At 40.4% G+C, this 15,183-nt stretch overlaps 1 protein-coding gene across 1 annotated transcript in view; it reads right to left on the minus strand.

Annotated features, from left to right (window-relative positions):
* The window catches only part of CLIP1 (CAP-Gly domain containing linker protein 1), a 115,120-nt gene that overhangs the window by 57,160 nt on the left and 42,777 nt on the right, over window positions 1–15,183 (minus strand). Inside the window, exons 4-5 of the mRNA XM_065417591.1 lie at window positions 2,659–2,783; window positions 1,852–2,068 (exon numbers count right to left, since the gene is read on the minus strand). Coding sequence (XP_065273663.1) covers window positions 1,852–2,068; window positions 2,659–2,783 — 342 coding nt within the window. The remainder of the gene's footprint in view (window positions 1–1,851; window positions 2,069–2,658; window positions 2,784–15,183) is intronic.

The raw sequence follows: 15,183 nt of genomic DNA on the forward strand, positions 1-15,183 counted from the left end.
ACCCACTTAGCTCATGTCTCTTCAATTCTGCAGATTTTCAAAGCACTTCATTTCATTAATGGTCTAAAAACCTAAAGGTTTCAGTACTAGACAAAAGGATTCAGATTAGGGGACAGACTCAAATAGCCACAAACAGCTTTTCTACATTAGAGGCTCATATACCTTGGTGTTGGTGACTTATTACATACGCAAGCAAAAAGAACAGCAGCCTTGGATAAATTAGAAGAATGGGTGGAAGCCTGGTAAATTCCAGATAAGATATAAAATTACCAGAAAACACTGTGTTTGGAATTTCAGAGTAGTAGAGATCTGCTGTTACTAAAATGTGAACACGAGCAAAGAAACTTGGGACTTCTTGCAATAAACAGCATTTTACTCTTAGAGAGAGGAAAATGTCAAAAGATTACTTTGACAAGCAGAATCTCTTCTGCGGCTGGACCCTTAAGCATTCATCCTCAATCAGAATGGAATATAAGGAAGGGGACTGGAGCATCACTGTGACAAAATAAGTAACTCTCCAAAGACTATTATAGCCAATAATTACATTCCCTCTTATGCTATGATCCTGTCAAGAACACTAAACTAAGCTGGACTGATCCAGGTCAGTACTTGATGGGAGCACTCCAATGAGTAAGCAGGTGCTGCAGAAGAAGGGTCTTCTTCCCTGTGAGTCAGTACTGAACCAATGCACCTGTATAAGTTTAGGGGGCACTGTGCTGCTAGAAGTGGATATTTCAGAAAAGACTGAGAAGAAAAAGGTGCCATTCACTTGTGGCGAATAAAGATCCATGTGCTTTTTATAATAAGGTGTTAGTCCTGTTGTCCTGGCCAAGTGTTGACTTGTGTAACTACTTCTGCCCATGTGAAATCTGCTTCAGTTTCAAATGAATATGGTAACAATATCTTCCCTGTCCTAAACCAGCTGTTCAGTGGAGCTGTATGCTAGCTGCTCAGTTTCATTCCAGAGGTGGCTGAATTTCAGTAGCAGTTGACATGGTCCCTATATAGTCATCTGTATATAAATTTCTGGGGATTATAAAAAAAAGATCTGGAATCTTCTGGGGATGAATGGTGCAATAGAAAATTACTTTTACACTCTTAATTGCCTAGTTGTTAGGGAAGATATCAAGCTTTCCCAAGGTTTTATGTACCAAACTTTAAAAAATGAACATAAATATAAAATATATTAGGTCATAAATTAGTACTAGGTTAAAATTAATCTCAACACCATACTTTGCAGTTTCTACTCTTTAGAAGCTCACAGAATTAAAATCAATTAGGAAAAGAAAGAGGCTTCTTATCAGCAAAGGCAGATGTTGGATTTCCACATTACATTTCTTTACTGACCCATTACACACAACCATCTCTCCAATGGAAAAAGAAAAAGATATTCCATTTTGGTCTAGCTCAGGCTTCTAATATTATGTTTAGTCACACACATGTTCATCTCTGGAAGCTTTAATGTGAGCCAAGTCTGCAAACGTTAACATAGCTTTAGCGGAGAAGCAGCCCTGGAAAAATGGACAATTCTCTACAACGTGGATCCCAGAATACGTGGATGCCCTTCATTTTGCGGATAGCATAAGCCCCTTCCTTATTGCAAAAACCTCAGTTAGTTTGAGTTAACTGTTAAATATATAAAGGTAAATGTACAAACATTTATCTATTCCTCAGAGCTAGTTAAGATTTCCTACATGCATGCTTTGAGTGAAAAACAAAAGAGCACAATGAAACATATTATGCTCTTCCCAAGAACTGGTCTATCCTCAGTTTACATAAGCAAACCACAGGCACGTGCCATATGGGTTCCTGCTTGAAAATGTAAAGCATGCAATAGAAAAAGAATCTTACTAGTCCTGTACGGCTTGGCTTGCTGCTTACTGATGATGCCACAGAACTGAGAGAACTCAGGGAAGATGCACTTGGACTGCGTTTCAGAGCTGACGGCGTTGCAACCACTTTTCTCACAGTTGCCTTGGCTTTAGCTGGTGTGGTTGATGGAAATCCAATCTTGGTAACTTTGTGGACCGGTGCAAATAAGCCATATTTCGGCTGACACTGAAAATACCTTTAGAAAAAACAAACACAGATGAGGGCAATAAATAAATTAAGACTGCAGAGAATTACCTTTTCATGTACAGTATGGCAACTTCTAAGGAATTCCACATCAACAGTCTAAACAAGGGAAAAGGGTTGCTGGTATTAAGGCTGCTTAGCACTTTCCATTATAAAATTCTTACAACCTCTTTTCTGAGAAGCTCTAGCACTTCGCTTGCAGAAAACTCAGCAGTTAGAAAGCCCTTGGCCTATAGAAATTCCATTCAGGTTTAGCAGAGTTAAATCTCCATTTCCCTTCTGTCACATGCATTCTTCCAAGCAAACAGGGGGCAGGTCTTTGAGAGAAAAGGAAATCTTTCAAGACCCTCTGCTAGCTGCACTAAATTAATTATCATTATTTGTATTGTGTAACACCTAGAGACTGCTGTCAGGGATCAGGGCAGCATTGTGCCAGACATTGTATGCACAAACAACACAGAAGGTCTCCATCCCAAAGACCTTACAGACTAAGTAAACATGAATATGAGGTTTTGAAAGATACATAAAACCCCAAGCAATTTTATGTTACTGAAGGTTATTATTATAGGATTATAAACTAACCTTGTTCCAGCCACTGCTCCATCATTCTTTCCCAGAGGCTCATCTAATTCTACTCCACACCACTCTCCTTTAGCAAAGTCAGTTTCCCCCAGAAAACGTACTACTCCAGCTTTGGTGCCACCAACCTGAAGAGGGGGGGTGGGGGGGGAGGGAGGGGAGTGTAATAATTTTTACTGAGTTTCCAAACTAAAACATCAAATCAGATGTAAAAATATTGAGCACAATTTCATAAACACACTGCAAATTAAGGATTAAATGTGATTAAACCAGTAAGTATTTAGAAATATTTACTCTACCTTTACTACTGCTTCTATTTTAACATGTTGAGTGTGTCTTCAGAACCACAACCATGACTGAATAAGACTAAAAATATATTTACCACTACCCAGTGCAGATGTGGGGAACTGACAGCACTGGAACCTGGGTTGTAGCCAATTTCAGATGATCTGATGCTCCCTTCTGGCCTTAAACTCTATGACTCTAAATTAAGTTTTTCCTGCACCTATTTAGAATGGTTTATTATTGTAAGTTTATGAGGGAAGGAGAAGAGACACCACAGCACTTTAGCTTCTTCATTGGACTAATTCAGATTAACTAAATACTACAATTATTCATACATTTAAAGGAAATATAAAGCATGAGCGTTGGCAGGCTTGCAAATGGAAGCACTTATTTGAATGGGTTTTGTAGGGAAGAAAAGGCCCAGAAAGTGCTTTTTCTCAGCGTGTACTCCTGACCAGTGCATCCTAAATCATTCACTTAGCTTAGAAGCGTTTGGAGACCTTTCCAGACACCAAGATGGTGCTCTACTTACCTACAGCACATCCGTGCAAGACATAGCTTCACCACTAAGAGAGGTAGGGAGGGGCAAGAGAAGAAATTAAGTGAAGATTCAAGAGGGGTCCAGTGTGACTGACCATCTACTGCTGGAACAAGCCCAGCATGGCAGGAGTCTTGCAGGTCGGGGTAACAGTGTGTTATGGCCTCCCTGTGAGAAAATCTGTGCAGCTCCTGCCTCTAGCACAGGGGTCGGCAACGTTCGGCACGCGGCTCGCCAGGGTAAGCACCCTGGCGGGCCGGGCCAGGCCAGTTTTATTTACCTGCTGACGCGGCATGTTCGGCCGATCGCGGCCCCCACAGGCCGCGGTTCGCCGTCCCGGGCCAATGGGGGCGGTGAGAAGCGGCGTGGGCTAGCGATGTGCTGGCCGTGGCTTCTCGCCGCCCCCATTGGCCCGGGACGGCGAACCGCGGCCAGTGGGGGCCGCGATCGGCCGAACCTGCCGCGTCAGCAGGTACATAAAACTGGCCCGGCCCGCCAGGGTGCTTACCCTGGCGAGCCGCGTGCCGAACGTTGCCGATCCCTGCTCTGGCACTATACGTTTCATATGCACCAAATGTCAATCAAAACTACTTTTCCCAAGAGGTTGCCTCATACACCAAGGGCATTTTAGGCACTTTTTTTGGTATTTGCAATTCCCAGCACACCCTGCAGTGAAAAGGAAACTGTAGCTTGACAAGAAACTTAAAGTGACCTGCCAAGACAATAAAATGGGTTTGTATCACTTATTTATTATGTTCAAAGTCTGATCTAGATTTTAAAATACAGCTTTTTAACATTAGCAATTCAGGCCTCGTTCACTCCATTTTCCTGAGAAACTCTCTGGATGACTAGAGCACTAATAGCTTCATTTCATCATAGATATGAAGGAAGTGAAACCTGACTGAGAGGGGACGTGATTTTTATTTAAACTGTTTTATTTTTATTTACACCTATTTATTTGAGAAGCCTGAATTCTCATTAAAGATTCAACACTCCTTCAATTAATGACAGAGAAAGCTCCTAATATGCATATCAGGAATCTCCAAAAAACCAGGGAAGTTCAGAATTGGTCCTCCTATTTCTAAAATGAGAAAACAAGCAGGAAAGTGCCTTTCTGGTGGTCTTTATACCTGTTAAAGGAGACAGACCTGTGTTTTTCTCCTTCACAGGTCACTTTTAATAACATTTAATCTACAGAGTATCTTTATGTCTTTGTTTTTATGCTGGTATAGTAAGTAATTTTTGCCCGGGGGGGAGGGGGGGGGGACACTTTATATTTACGACTAACAAAACACAGGTAAATATAGTACTAGGAAAATGTTTGGTACCTGGTGTTTCTGGCATAGAAAAGACAGTGTTTGTCCTCATTCGTAAAAAAGCAACAAGAAAAAAAAAATCTAAGTTGACAGACCGGAAGTCACGTGGGATCCCAACACCTTTTTACATTCCAGTCTAACTATCATGCTTCATATATTCAGTATTTCATTGGAAGAACTATCCCTGAATCCAAATTTGTTCCCTCCTCCCTCAAATCATCCCACTTTTCTCCCAGGGCTAAATAGCAAACACACATCCGTAACCTGTTCTCAAAATAAAATCTAAAGAAAAAAAAAAAAAAAAAGAAAAAAAAACCAAACCGAAAATGAAGCTACAAAGTCCACGCCAGACTCATTACGCTGCCCTCATCCCACACCCTGTGTACTTTAAAACAAGTGTACTTTAAATCAGGATGCAACCGAGTGTGTCAGAGAACTAAAAAACTAGCCTTCGAGCTCTTGTCAAATATCCATCCATCCATCCATTTCTAACCCCACTGCAATATCTGAGATTTCACCAAATCTTTGATTTTACAGAAATACTGGCCCTAAATCTCTAGTATAAATCTGATTTAATTGCAGATTTCTAGTCTTGCATAGAAGCTATATATCTGCCTGAAATAAAAATTTAAAGTTAGATCCTTAGATATCATATGTTAAGTGCTCAGCACTTACAGAAATTTATGAACAATTTTAAAATAGGTACGTAGAAAACAAAATGCAGAGGAACAGTTAACTGCTAAAGTTGTAGCAATTCAACTATACCTGTAAAATTAAAGTGCTAGAAACCTCCTACTGTGGATGTAATTATACCAGCATAAGCACTTTTATACCAGTGCAGCTTATACTGATATAACTGGGTCCACAATGGGGCTTTTACTGATATAACTATTTCAGTTAAAAAAAAAAAAAAATCACACCCCCCTAACCAAAATGGCTATACAGATAAAACTTTTCAAATACAGACCAGGCCTTAGTGTCATATGGCTAAAGTGCAAGTCATCCTGCTATTAAAATACTCCTTGCCAATAGTAACATTGAATGCAATTTACTACAGCCATTAAAATATGGAAAAGGAGTTGCTGGAGAAGTATATCAAAAAGCTGTGCAACATACATGATTTGTTGTATTTGGAGGCATGCTTATTTCGCAATGGGGCATAAATGACCAAGTAAAAAAAGCCTCGTACAAGAGTTTTAAAAAGTTAAATGAATAATAGGGCAACATTACAACGTGATGAAGACAGCTACTCTGTGACCTTCATTCACACTGAGGCAGGTCACTAAATAATTGAACAGCGAAGAGAAGGCCTGCCAAATATTTTTAGCTGATCGTCACACTCAACATATTCAAGATGGATAATATCAAATAATAATGAACCAATGTGGCTAATATAGACTGCTGGCCTTTGTGGGATGGAGAAATTCATTTTAGGGTCCCAGCTGGGGTTTGAAAATGTGGGAAAACACAGTGATTAAACAGAACTGGTCATAAATTCTAAGACTACATAAATTTACCCCAATGTGATGTTAAGGAATGAAAGATATTAGTCTCTAGTTTACAAGCATTCATTTCAAAAACTTCCTGAAGAAAGCAGGTGGGTGTGAATGAACCAAACTATGTAAATAGGCATCTTTATATAATTCCGCATTTCTAAACAGGGAGAGGAGTGGAGTGTGGTAGTAATACTACCGCAGTGGCTACATTCAAGGATCACATTCATCCTTTTTACCCCAGCATCACACTGGGAGCTCATGTTCAGTAGCTTGTCAACCATGACTTCAATATCCTTTTCAGAGTCACTGCTTTCCAAGATACAGTTCCCCCATTCTGTAGGTATGGCCAGCAATCCATATCTCTCTTTCTAACTGCCCTAATCATCATGACTAACCACTCAGTCAATCTGTGTGTCCTCTACAAATGTTATCAGCAGTAATTTCGTATTTACTTCCAGATCATTGCTGAAAGTGTTGAACAGAATTGGTCCTAGTACCAACCCTGCAAACCACCATTAGAAACACCCCATTCGATAATTCTCCACTGACAACTACTTTTTAAAAGGTCAGTTACGCCATTCTTAATCCATTTAATATGTGCTTTATTGATATTGTATAGTGATAATATTTTAATCAGAAGGTTGTACAGTACTAAGTGAAACACCTTATAAAAATCTAAATACATCACATTGATGCCGTTACCTTTACCTACCAAACTTGTAATCTCATCAGAGAACAAAATCAGATTTGACCAGACCTATTTTCCATAAAACTATGTTAACCACCATTAATAAAATTCCTATCCTTTAAGACTTTTTCAACTGAATTCCATATCAACTGTTCCATTGTTTTGCTCAGATTGATGTCAGGCTAACTGGCCTACAGTTAACCAGGTCATCCTGCTTGCCCTTTTTTGAATATTGGCACAACACTAGCACTTTCTGCTTGATTAGTTGCCTGAAGTATCCGTTAAAGAACCTGAGCCCATCGTTTAGCTTGCTTAAAAAACAAAAAACAAAACAAAAAACTCCTGATAGCGTGGCTTTCATTAACATGTAAAACTACATGGGAATCCAAATGTCAGTAACTGAAGACATTCCATAGAATTGCAGAAGAGGAAATTATTTGGACTAATTCCATGGTGCAGAAGACTCATACAAATTTACCACTGCAAAAGCACAAAGCTCCAATGAGACAAAGAAGAATTGCTCTCTGAGCCATCCAACATGTAAACTAGCAAAACTAAGTCCAAGTTGTTCTGACTGTTCCCTGGACATTCTTCCCCTTGGAGGAAAAAAAAAAATCCACCTCTCCCATCCCCACCAAAAAAAAGTTTAGTGCTCTATACAGAAACAAATTTAAAGTATCAATAGGTAGATATAAGAGGTTAATTGCTTATGTATCTTAATTGTTATTCCAGCTTGGTGTCTCACATTTAATTTAAAATTAACCAACCAATCACCTTGCTGTGCCAGTAATTAAAAAGGCAAAGTAAATACGTGGGCTTATCTTTAAGCAAATTAGAAGGAAGACATCTTGCCCTAATGTTTGTTCACAGGCAACATTAAAAATACAATGACATTTTACATACACAATCACCAGGGTTATGGGCAAAGTCAAGTTTAGCTTTGTTTATTCCCAACTGAATGTCATCTGACTTGCTGATTGCAATGTTCTCGTGTACTTAAAATCTAGTAAATACATGGGTATGGTTATAAAATTTAACAATTGCAAAACCACTGTAATCGCTCCAAATTCAGTTCTTGCAATCTGTACATAAGGCAGTTAACTTTTTTCCATACCATTATTTCTTCTAACAAGCCTCTGGTTGTGAAAACTAGCATAGAATGCCAAGAAGTAGGAAATATGGATTTTTTAAAATATATATGGAGATATACCTATCTCCTAGAAGTGGAAGGGACCCCGAAAGGTCATCGAGTCCAGACCCCTGCCTTCACTAGCAGGATCAAGTACTGATTTTTGCCCCAGATCCCTAAATGGCCCCCTCAAGGATTGAACTCACAAGCCTGGGTTTAACAGGCCAATGCTCAAACCACTGAGCTATCCCTCCCTCCCATTCATACTGCAGTTAAGCAAGCTACAGCTGAAGGGTGTAAACAGCCAAAGAGAAGAATCTGTGTTAGTGCTATGTGCTAAAAATATTTTGGAAGGAGTCAAGCCATCTCTTATATAGGGCACCATAGTCCGGAAGAACATATTTAGCTGAAAATGAGAAGAATGGTAGAAACACATGTATTTACAGCACAGTGCTTATACAGTGATACAAATCTGAGAACTACGCTGTGGATGTCATGGTAGAATTTGGCCCTTGGATAATAGAGTTGATATAGCACAATGTCCTTCACCCCAAAACAGTTTAATTTGGCTTTGAACCTTGCCCACATATCTTTAACAATCGGAAGTCTGCAAGAGCCATGTTTTCATTAACAAAAAAAATCCCTAACTAGCTCTGAGGAGGCACCAAGCATATTCTCTCTCTCGCTCTCTCTGGTGTTCGGCTGGCTGGATCTTGCTCAGGGTCTAACTGATCACCATACGTGGGGTCGGGATTGGCAGAGACCTCAATGAGGGGGCGGGGGGGGAGGAGGGAAGGGGTTGCCCATAGTTCTCTGACCGGTTCATCTTGGATCACAGATTTCAAGGCAAGCATGTTCTCTTATTAATTCACGTCCATTATCTCAATATAAAGGAAGTAACTTGCAACAAGCAACTTACAGTGAGCAATAAAGATAAAATGAGAGATTAGTTTTCACTGAGTCCACACAAGGCGAACACCCTCTTATAAAAAGGCCACATCAGCATGCCTGCAAATCTAGATTGTAATATTTTGTGACCATATGGATGCAAGCCCAAGTTGCAGCTTTACCACTCATCTGCAGAAGCATCAGATTTGTTAGACCATAATAAAGCTGTAACTCTGGTTAAATGAACGAAGAAACTTTAATCCCTTGAGAAGGTTAGTTTGATAAGAGATTGTTAAATAGAGAATCTAACCCATCCAGGAATAGGCCAGACTTACATATTCATTTTTCTCTGAGTTTTGGAAGGGTAAGAAAAAGTGAAGTGGATGTATCTGAATTTAGAAAGACCTTTAAACACACCCACCCTGCTCAAACCATATTGCTGGTTTTGCATTTACCTTTTGGGAAAAGGATGGAGGGATTATTTCCAAAAATGTGATCATATTAATTCAATTTTATTCATTTTATCTGCCTGGAAAGTGCAATATTCCTCAAGAGAGGAATCTCCAAAATTATTTTCTCATTAATACTGTTATTTCAAAAAGATGCCTTCACGGATAAAATACATAAAAAAAGTGATCTCTTATGGATCAAATAGAAAGTGCTTGCAGTATCATGGCAAATAATCTCTCATTTTCAGTTGGTTTCGCAGCCTTCCTACTCTTAGAAAAGAGCTACGCTGTACCAACAATCCAATTATGGTGTTGTGGTCCAATGGAACAGAAGGTGGTGCCACTAATTAGCTTTTCAAATGGCAAATACTCAGATTTATTTGCTATTTTGCAATATTCCCAAAATATGGGCTGCCTATGGTTATTACTTTTTCCTCTTTGAATGCCACTGCTAATTCACATCCAGATTCTGGAATTTACTTTAGATGTAAAATGTTGTCTTGATTATGTTAATTCTCATTGTACCTGAATTAAAGGCTCCATTTGGTTCCTTAACTATTTTTTATTCAAAAGTTAGACACTAGTACAATAAATAAGATCAGAATTAAAAGGAGTCATATCAAAATCATCAACTTTTATAAACATCACTTTAGTTTTCCAGTATTTAACAAATACCCATATACTAGTATGTTGTATTTCTTTTGGCTGGCTAGAAATTTGGACAATTATTGCAATTTCCTTAAGACAACCAGGCAACTAAGCACAGACTTGCTGGGTCTGGCTCCCTTAGATCCTGGCTTATCAGGGCCTCAAAACGATTTCAAGCACATCTAAAGAAACTATGGACAGCAAGGAGCTGAGAGGATGATATACTATGGGGTGTCTCCCTCCTTAATTTCTAAATTACTTTGGACATTAGTGTCAGAAAGGGAAAAAAATGAATTATAATAGATTATTATTCCAGTTGTGATGTTTGCTTCTAGTGTTAGTGATCTAGAGTCCCCCCGCCCTCCCCAATAAAAGGGGGAAAAAATGCTGTTGGCTGCTGAAACAAACAGATTTTCCTACAGCTCTTATTATCCATGAGAACACAACTAGGCTGAGACTTGCATGCCCTGAAGTATTGTCTGTCTGTTTTGATATTCATGGAACCTTTTATGTGGGGACAAGATGTGCTCTGCCCATTGAAAAAGCAAGCCTCCAGTCCTTTTCAGTTCAGAGTTTTGCTTCTTGTGCTCCTTGTTCATACAGGTAAGCCACAGTTATATTGTTCAACATGAACTTGATGTGAGGTCTCTCAGGTGAGCTTGCACTGTCAACATAGCTAGGCCATCTCCTCAAAATTCTACCAGACTGATGCAGTAGTTAGTATTTCTCTTCCTTTGACAAGCTGTGTCTCTGAGTGCATGCCCCAAACACTTATGCTCCGGTCATCACTATCCTTCTTAATAGACACTGAGATAAGATAAGATCCTTCAGGGCTCCTTTCTCTGTGTGACTGATATATGATGGAAGCTACTTCTATGACTATATCTATATTTGTTTTGGACAGAGATTAGTTTCCTGGCAGAAGTATTTGGGAGAGCTGAATATGGCAACATGCAGTATTATGAAGTTCTACTCCAAAGTTAATACACAAAAAAACTGTTGTGAAACAATTAACATACTTGAAACGAGGCCACAGAAGAAAGGAAACTAACTTATAAGCCATTCTTCCACCCACAGGCTTGTGTTGAAAGGCTAGTAATGCTAGAGGGCAGAGTTAAGGTTGTGATGTGAGTCAGTGGTATGTAGTAGTGGCAATGAAGGAACGGACAGTAGGTATCAGAAAATGAGTTAAACTTTTAATTTTCTTGCTTTCGTGTTAGGTATGTTGTAGGGAAGTGGTTCTCAAAGCCGGTCCGCCACTTGTTCAGGGAAAGCCCCTGGCAGGCGGCCAGCACATCCCTTGGCCTACACCGCTTCCCGCAGCCCCCATTGGCCTGGAGCGGCGAACTGCGCCAGTGGGAGCCGCGATTGGCCAAACCTGCGGACGTGGCAGGTAAACAAACCAGCCCGGCCTGCCAGGGGCTTTACCTGAACAAGCGGCGGACCGGCTTTGAGAACCACTGTTGTAGGGGAAAGAGCTCAACTGTGTCACAACAAAAAGTGGTATATATTAATTTCTTATGTGTATTTAATATGTAAATGATTTAGACATGGGAAACAGACCTATGGCTGCACTTCTCTGGCATATACAACATCTCTCAGTAGCGGCATATAAAGCCTTCCCCATTGTAGGAGAAAAATCCGATAGATGAGCATAGCAGCTGATGGAGAAAGTTGTGTGCATGTCAGAGAGCGTTTAAATGCCAGCTACCGGTTCTGCTTACGTTTTCAGTTATGAAAGCAAAAAAATACCCTTAATCCTAAACAAAAAAAAAAATCAGTCAACAAAAAAGGTCAGTCTGCCAAGGATGAATTGCAGACAGACCAATTTCAAACAATGCCCACTAAATATGTATTTTTTAAAAATCAAATAGAAAATGCAAAGAACAAAAAAAGGTAACAAATTTCACAGTGAAGAGCCACCTGCACGTAAACAGAAATGTATGCCCCATATTAAATCCATTTCAGAATGCAATCTTAACTAACCAGCTGCAACCCACACCTCTACAAAATAAGATTGCCATTTTGAATTTCCCTCCAAGAACTGGATTTCCTTTGTAAAGTATCCATAAAGACTCCCAAGCAAGCAACTGTCTACAATGGAACTCTACTGCTCCTGTGCTTTACAAACCTACACTCCTGAAGGCTCATCATTTTTGTTCTGTAATTCTGAATGTTTGCCCATTCAAGAATGGGCACAGGATATATTCCTAATAATTTTCAGTAGGTCATGGCTATTCCTACATTTACAAAAGTTTCTAGCAGCTATCTATCAGGCCAGGAACTGAGAAGAATGCAGATGGCATTTCAGTTTTAGATGTTGTGATGGCATGGTCGAACTGGAGTGTCAGTAAGTGTTCAGTAGGTCTGGGAGGTTAAATTGGCCCCTGGAGGAAGAACCACTATTGCTGTAGTGAGGTGACAGGAGTACAAACTGTTTGTGCCACATAACTTGTCTTACAGTGTAATAATAAATATTACAAAGAAGTCAGTGTAGCCTCCCTGCTGTGGGTAAGACAACAATGCTCTATCCTCAAATTTAGGTGGTCTGACTGCATTTAAACCACCCAATCGAGACTGAACATACAGGCATGTTAAAGTAGGTGAGAGCAGGTCTTTCCTAGCAACTGATGCTGACCGATCGTTCTAAAGTTTGCCTCCAGCACTTGGTCAGTGACTATCAACTCTAAAGTTATGGATTGTGGAGCATAGTTTGGGCAAGGCGGGGGAGAGTGCCTTTAAAACCAAATAGGCTTATGCAGCTGCAATGTTCAGCTGAGTTTACTTATTTTTGTACTAAAGAAATCAAATCTGGAGATTTAAATATTTAAATGTATTGTTCGGGATGACAGCAGCAGAGCAGAATCTAGCATCTAGAACACTGGAGAACATAGATTAGTCCAAGAAGTTAGATTTAAAAATAAAACACACACTGATGCAAATGTTGAAGCTCAGCTACAAAAGACCCACACATTAAAAAAACAGAAAAATGTATTGATTATTTAACTTCTAAATTTTACCCTTGCATGATGTACTTTGTTGTAGTTTATTAATTATTTGCATTACAATACTCTGTATGGCCCAATCAAAGATCATGGTCCCATTGTGCTTGGCACTGTATAAAACAGAGTCACTGCCACAGAGAGCTCACAATCTAGAAGTCTGACAAAACAACAGGAAGATGAAAGGCAAACCAAGGATCAGGGAGGATGAGGTAGTGGTAAAATGAGCATAACAAGAAGCAGTCTCAGCTTGCCACCAGTCTACTCATTGTCAGACTGCAGTGTTCAGCATGTATAATGGCAGAGGAGAATCTTGAGGAGGACAAGTGGTGGCTATACAGATTTTGATAAGAAGTTTTTCTCCCATGCATTGGGGGAGCACAGGGGAAGTCAGAAAGGTCCTTGAGAGAGAAGTGGGCTAATGCAGTGGCTCTCAACCTTTCCAGATTACTGTACCCCTTTTCAGGAGTCTGATTTGTCTTGCGTACCTCCACGTTTCACCTCACTTTAAAAACTACTTGCTTACAAAATGAGACATAAAAATACAAGTGTCACAGCATGAGGTTACTGAAAAATTGCTTACTTTCTCATTTTTACCAATTAAATGTGTCAATTGGAATATAAATATTGTACTTACATTTCAGTGTATAGTATATAGAGCAGTATAAACAAGTCATTGTCTGTAAGAAATTTTAATTTGTACTGACTTAACTAATGCTTTTTATATAACCTGTTGTAAAACTCGGCATCTCTCTAGATCAGGGGTCCCCGCCATGGCGCCCGCATACTGGCGGCATTTCGGCGGCAACCAGGACCGGCTCCAGGGTTTTTGCCGCTCCAAGCGGTGGAAAAAAAAAAAAAAAAAAAAAAAAGAAGCCGCAACCGCAATTGCGATCGGCTGCACTCCAGTGGCAGCTCCACCGTACCGCTTTCTTCTTCGGCGGGAATTCGGCGACAGGTGCTTCCCTCCGAGAGGGATCCGCCGCCGAATTGCCGCCGAACAGCCTGACATGCCGCCCCTTCCCCTTGGCCACCCCAAGCACCTGCTTGCTGGGCTGGTGCCTGGAGCCGGCGCTGGCGGTGACGCCTCAGGATGACACTGCTTCTCGGCGGCGAGCCTACTGATGTTGCCGCTTGTCGGCGGCATTTCGGTGGATGCTCATCCGCCGCCACGGTCATCTGTGGCTCGTCGTCTGGCGCCAGCCAGACGAAAAAGGTTGGGGACCACTGATCTAGGTGAGTTGATGTACCCCCTGGAAGACCTCTGTGTACCCACAGGGGTACGCATACCCCTGGTTGAGAGCCACTGGACTAATGAATGGGCAATGAAGGCTGGCAGTGTTGGAGAAGCAAAGGCAGCAGTCAACCTTCATGATAAAGTCAGAGCCGAAAGATGGGGAGGGAAGGTTAAATGGTGGATTTTTAATTTTTATTGACACAGCAAAAACAAAAGCTCCTTAGCTTCCCTCTGCCAGTGAATCAAGTCTCACCTCTCACTTCATATTACTCTTTTGCACCTTCTTCCATGCTGTCCCTATGCTTGGAGCTCCCTCCCTATTCTGGCATGCCTAACAACCACCGTCTCCTGTCAAACTCCCCCTGAAAATTCACTCTCCCCCCTCCATGAAGTGCAGACATGTTAATCCTTGTCTGCAAAACGCTATCACCATCCCATCATATATTTCAAGATAAAACATATAGGAATACAGAGGAAAATCCTGTGCGATCAGTCTAGACTGCAAGCTCCTCAGGCAATGACTTACAGCACCGACTAACTAGATTGTCAGTGTTTAAGTAGCTAAGACTAGCAGGGAGATATTCTTTATGAAGAATTCTCTACCCCTTTTATTCTCTCTCTCACTCACACACTTTTAAAAAATGCATGAGACAATAAAGATACCCCTAATTCCTTTTTAGTCACTAGTAAACTTGGGGGAATTGGACCAGTAGCTCACCATTCACTTGACACATTTAATAATCTCCTAGAAACTGTATCCTTGTTTTTCAACCCACCTTTTCACCACAGAATCATTACTTTTATGGTATCACCACAAATAAAACAATAACATCCATGCAATTTCCTTGACAA

Source organism: Emys orbicularis, chromosome 16, assembly GCF_028017835.1.
Source record: "Emys orbicularis isolate rEmyOrb1 chromosome 16, rEmyOrb1.hap1, whole genome shotgun sequence".
NCBI classification, from domain to species: Eukaryota; Metazoa; Chordata; order Testudines; family Emydidae; genus Emys; species Emys orbicularis.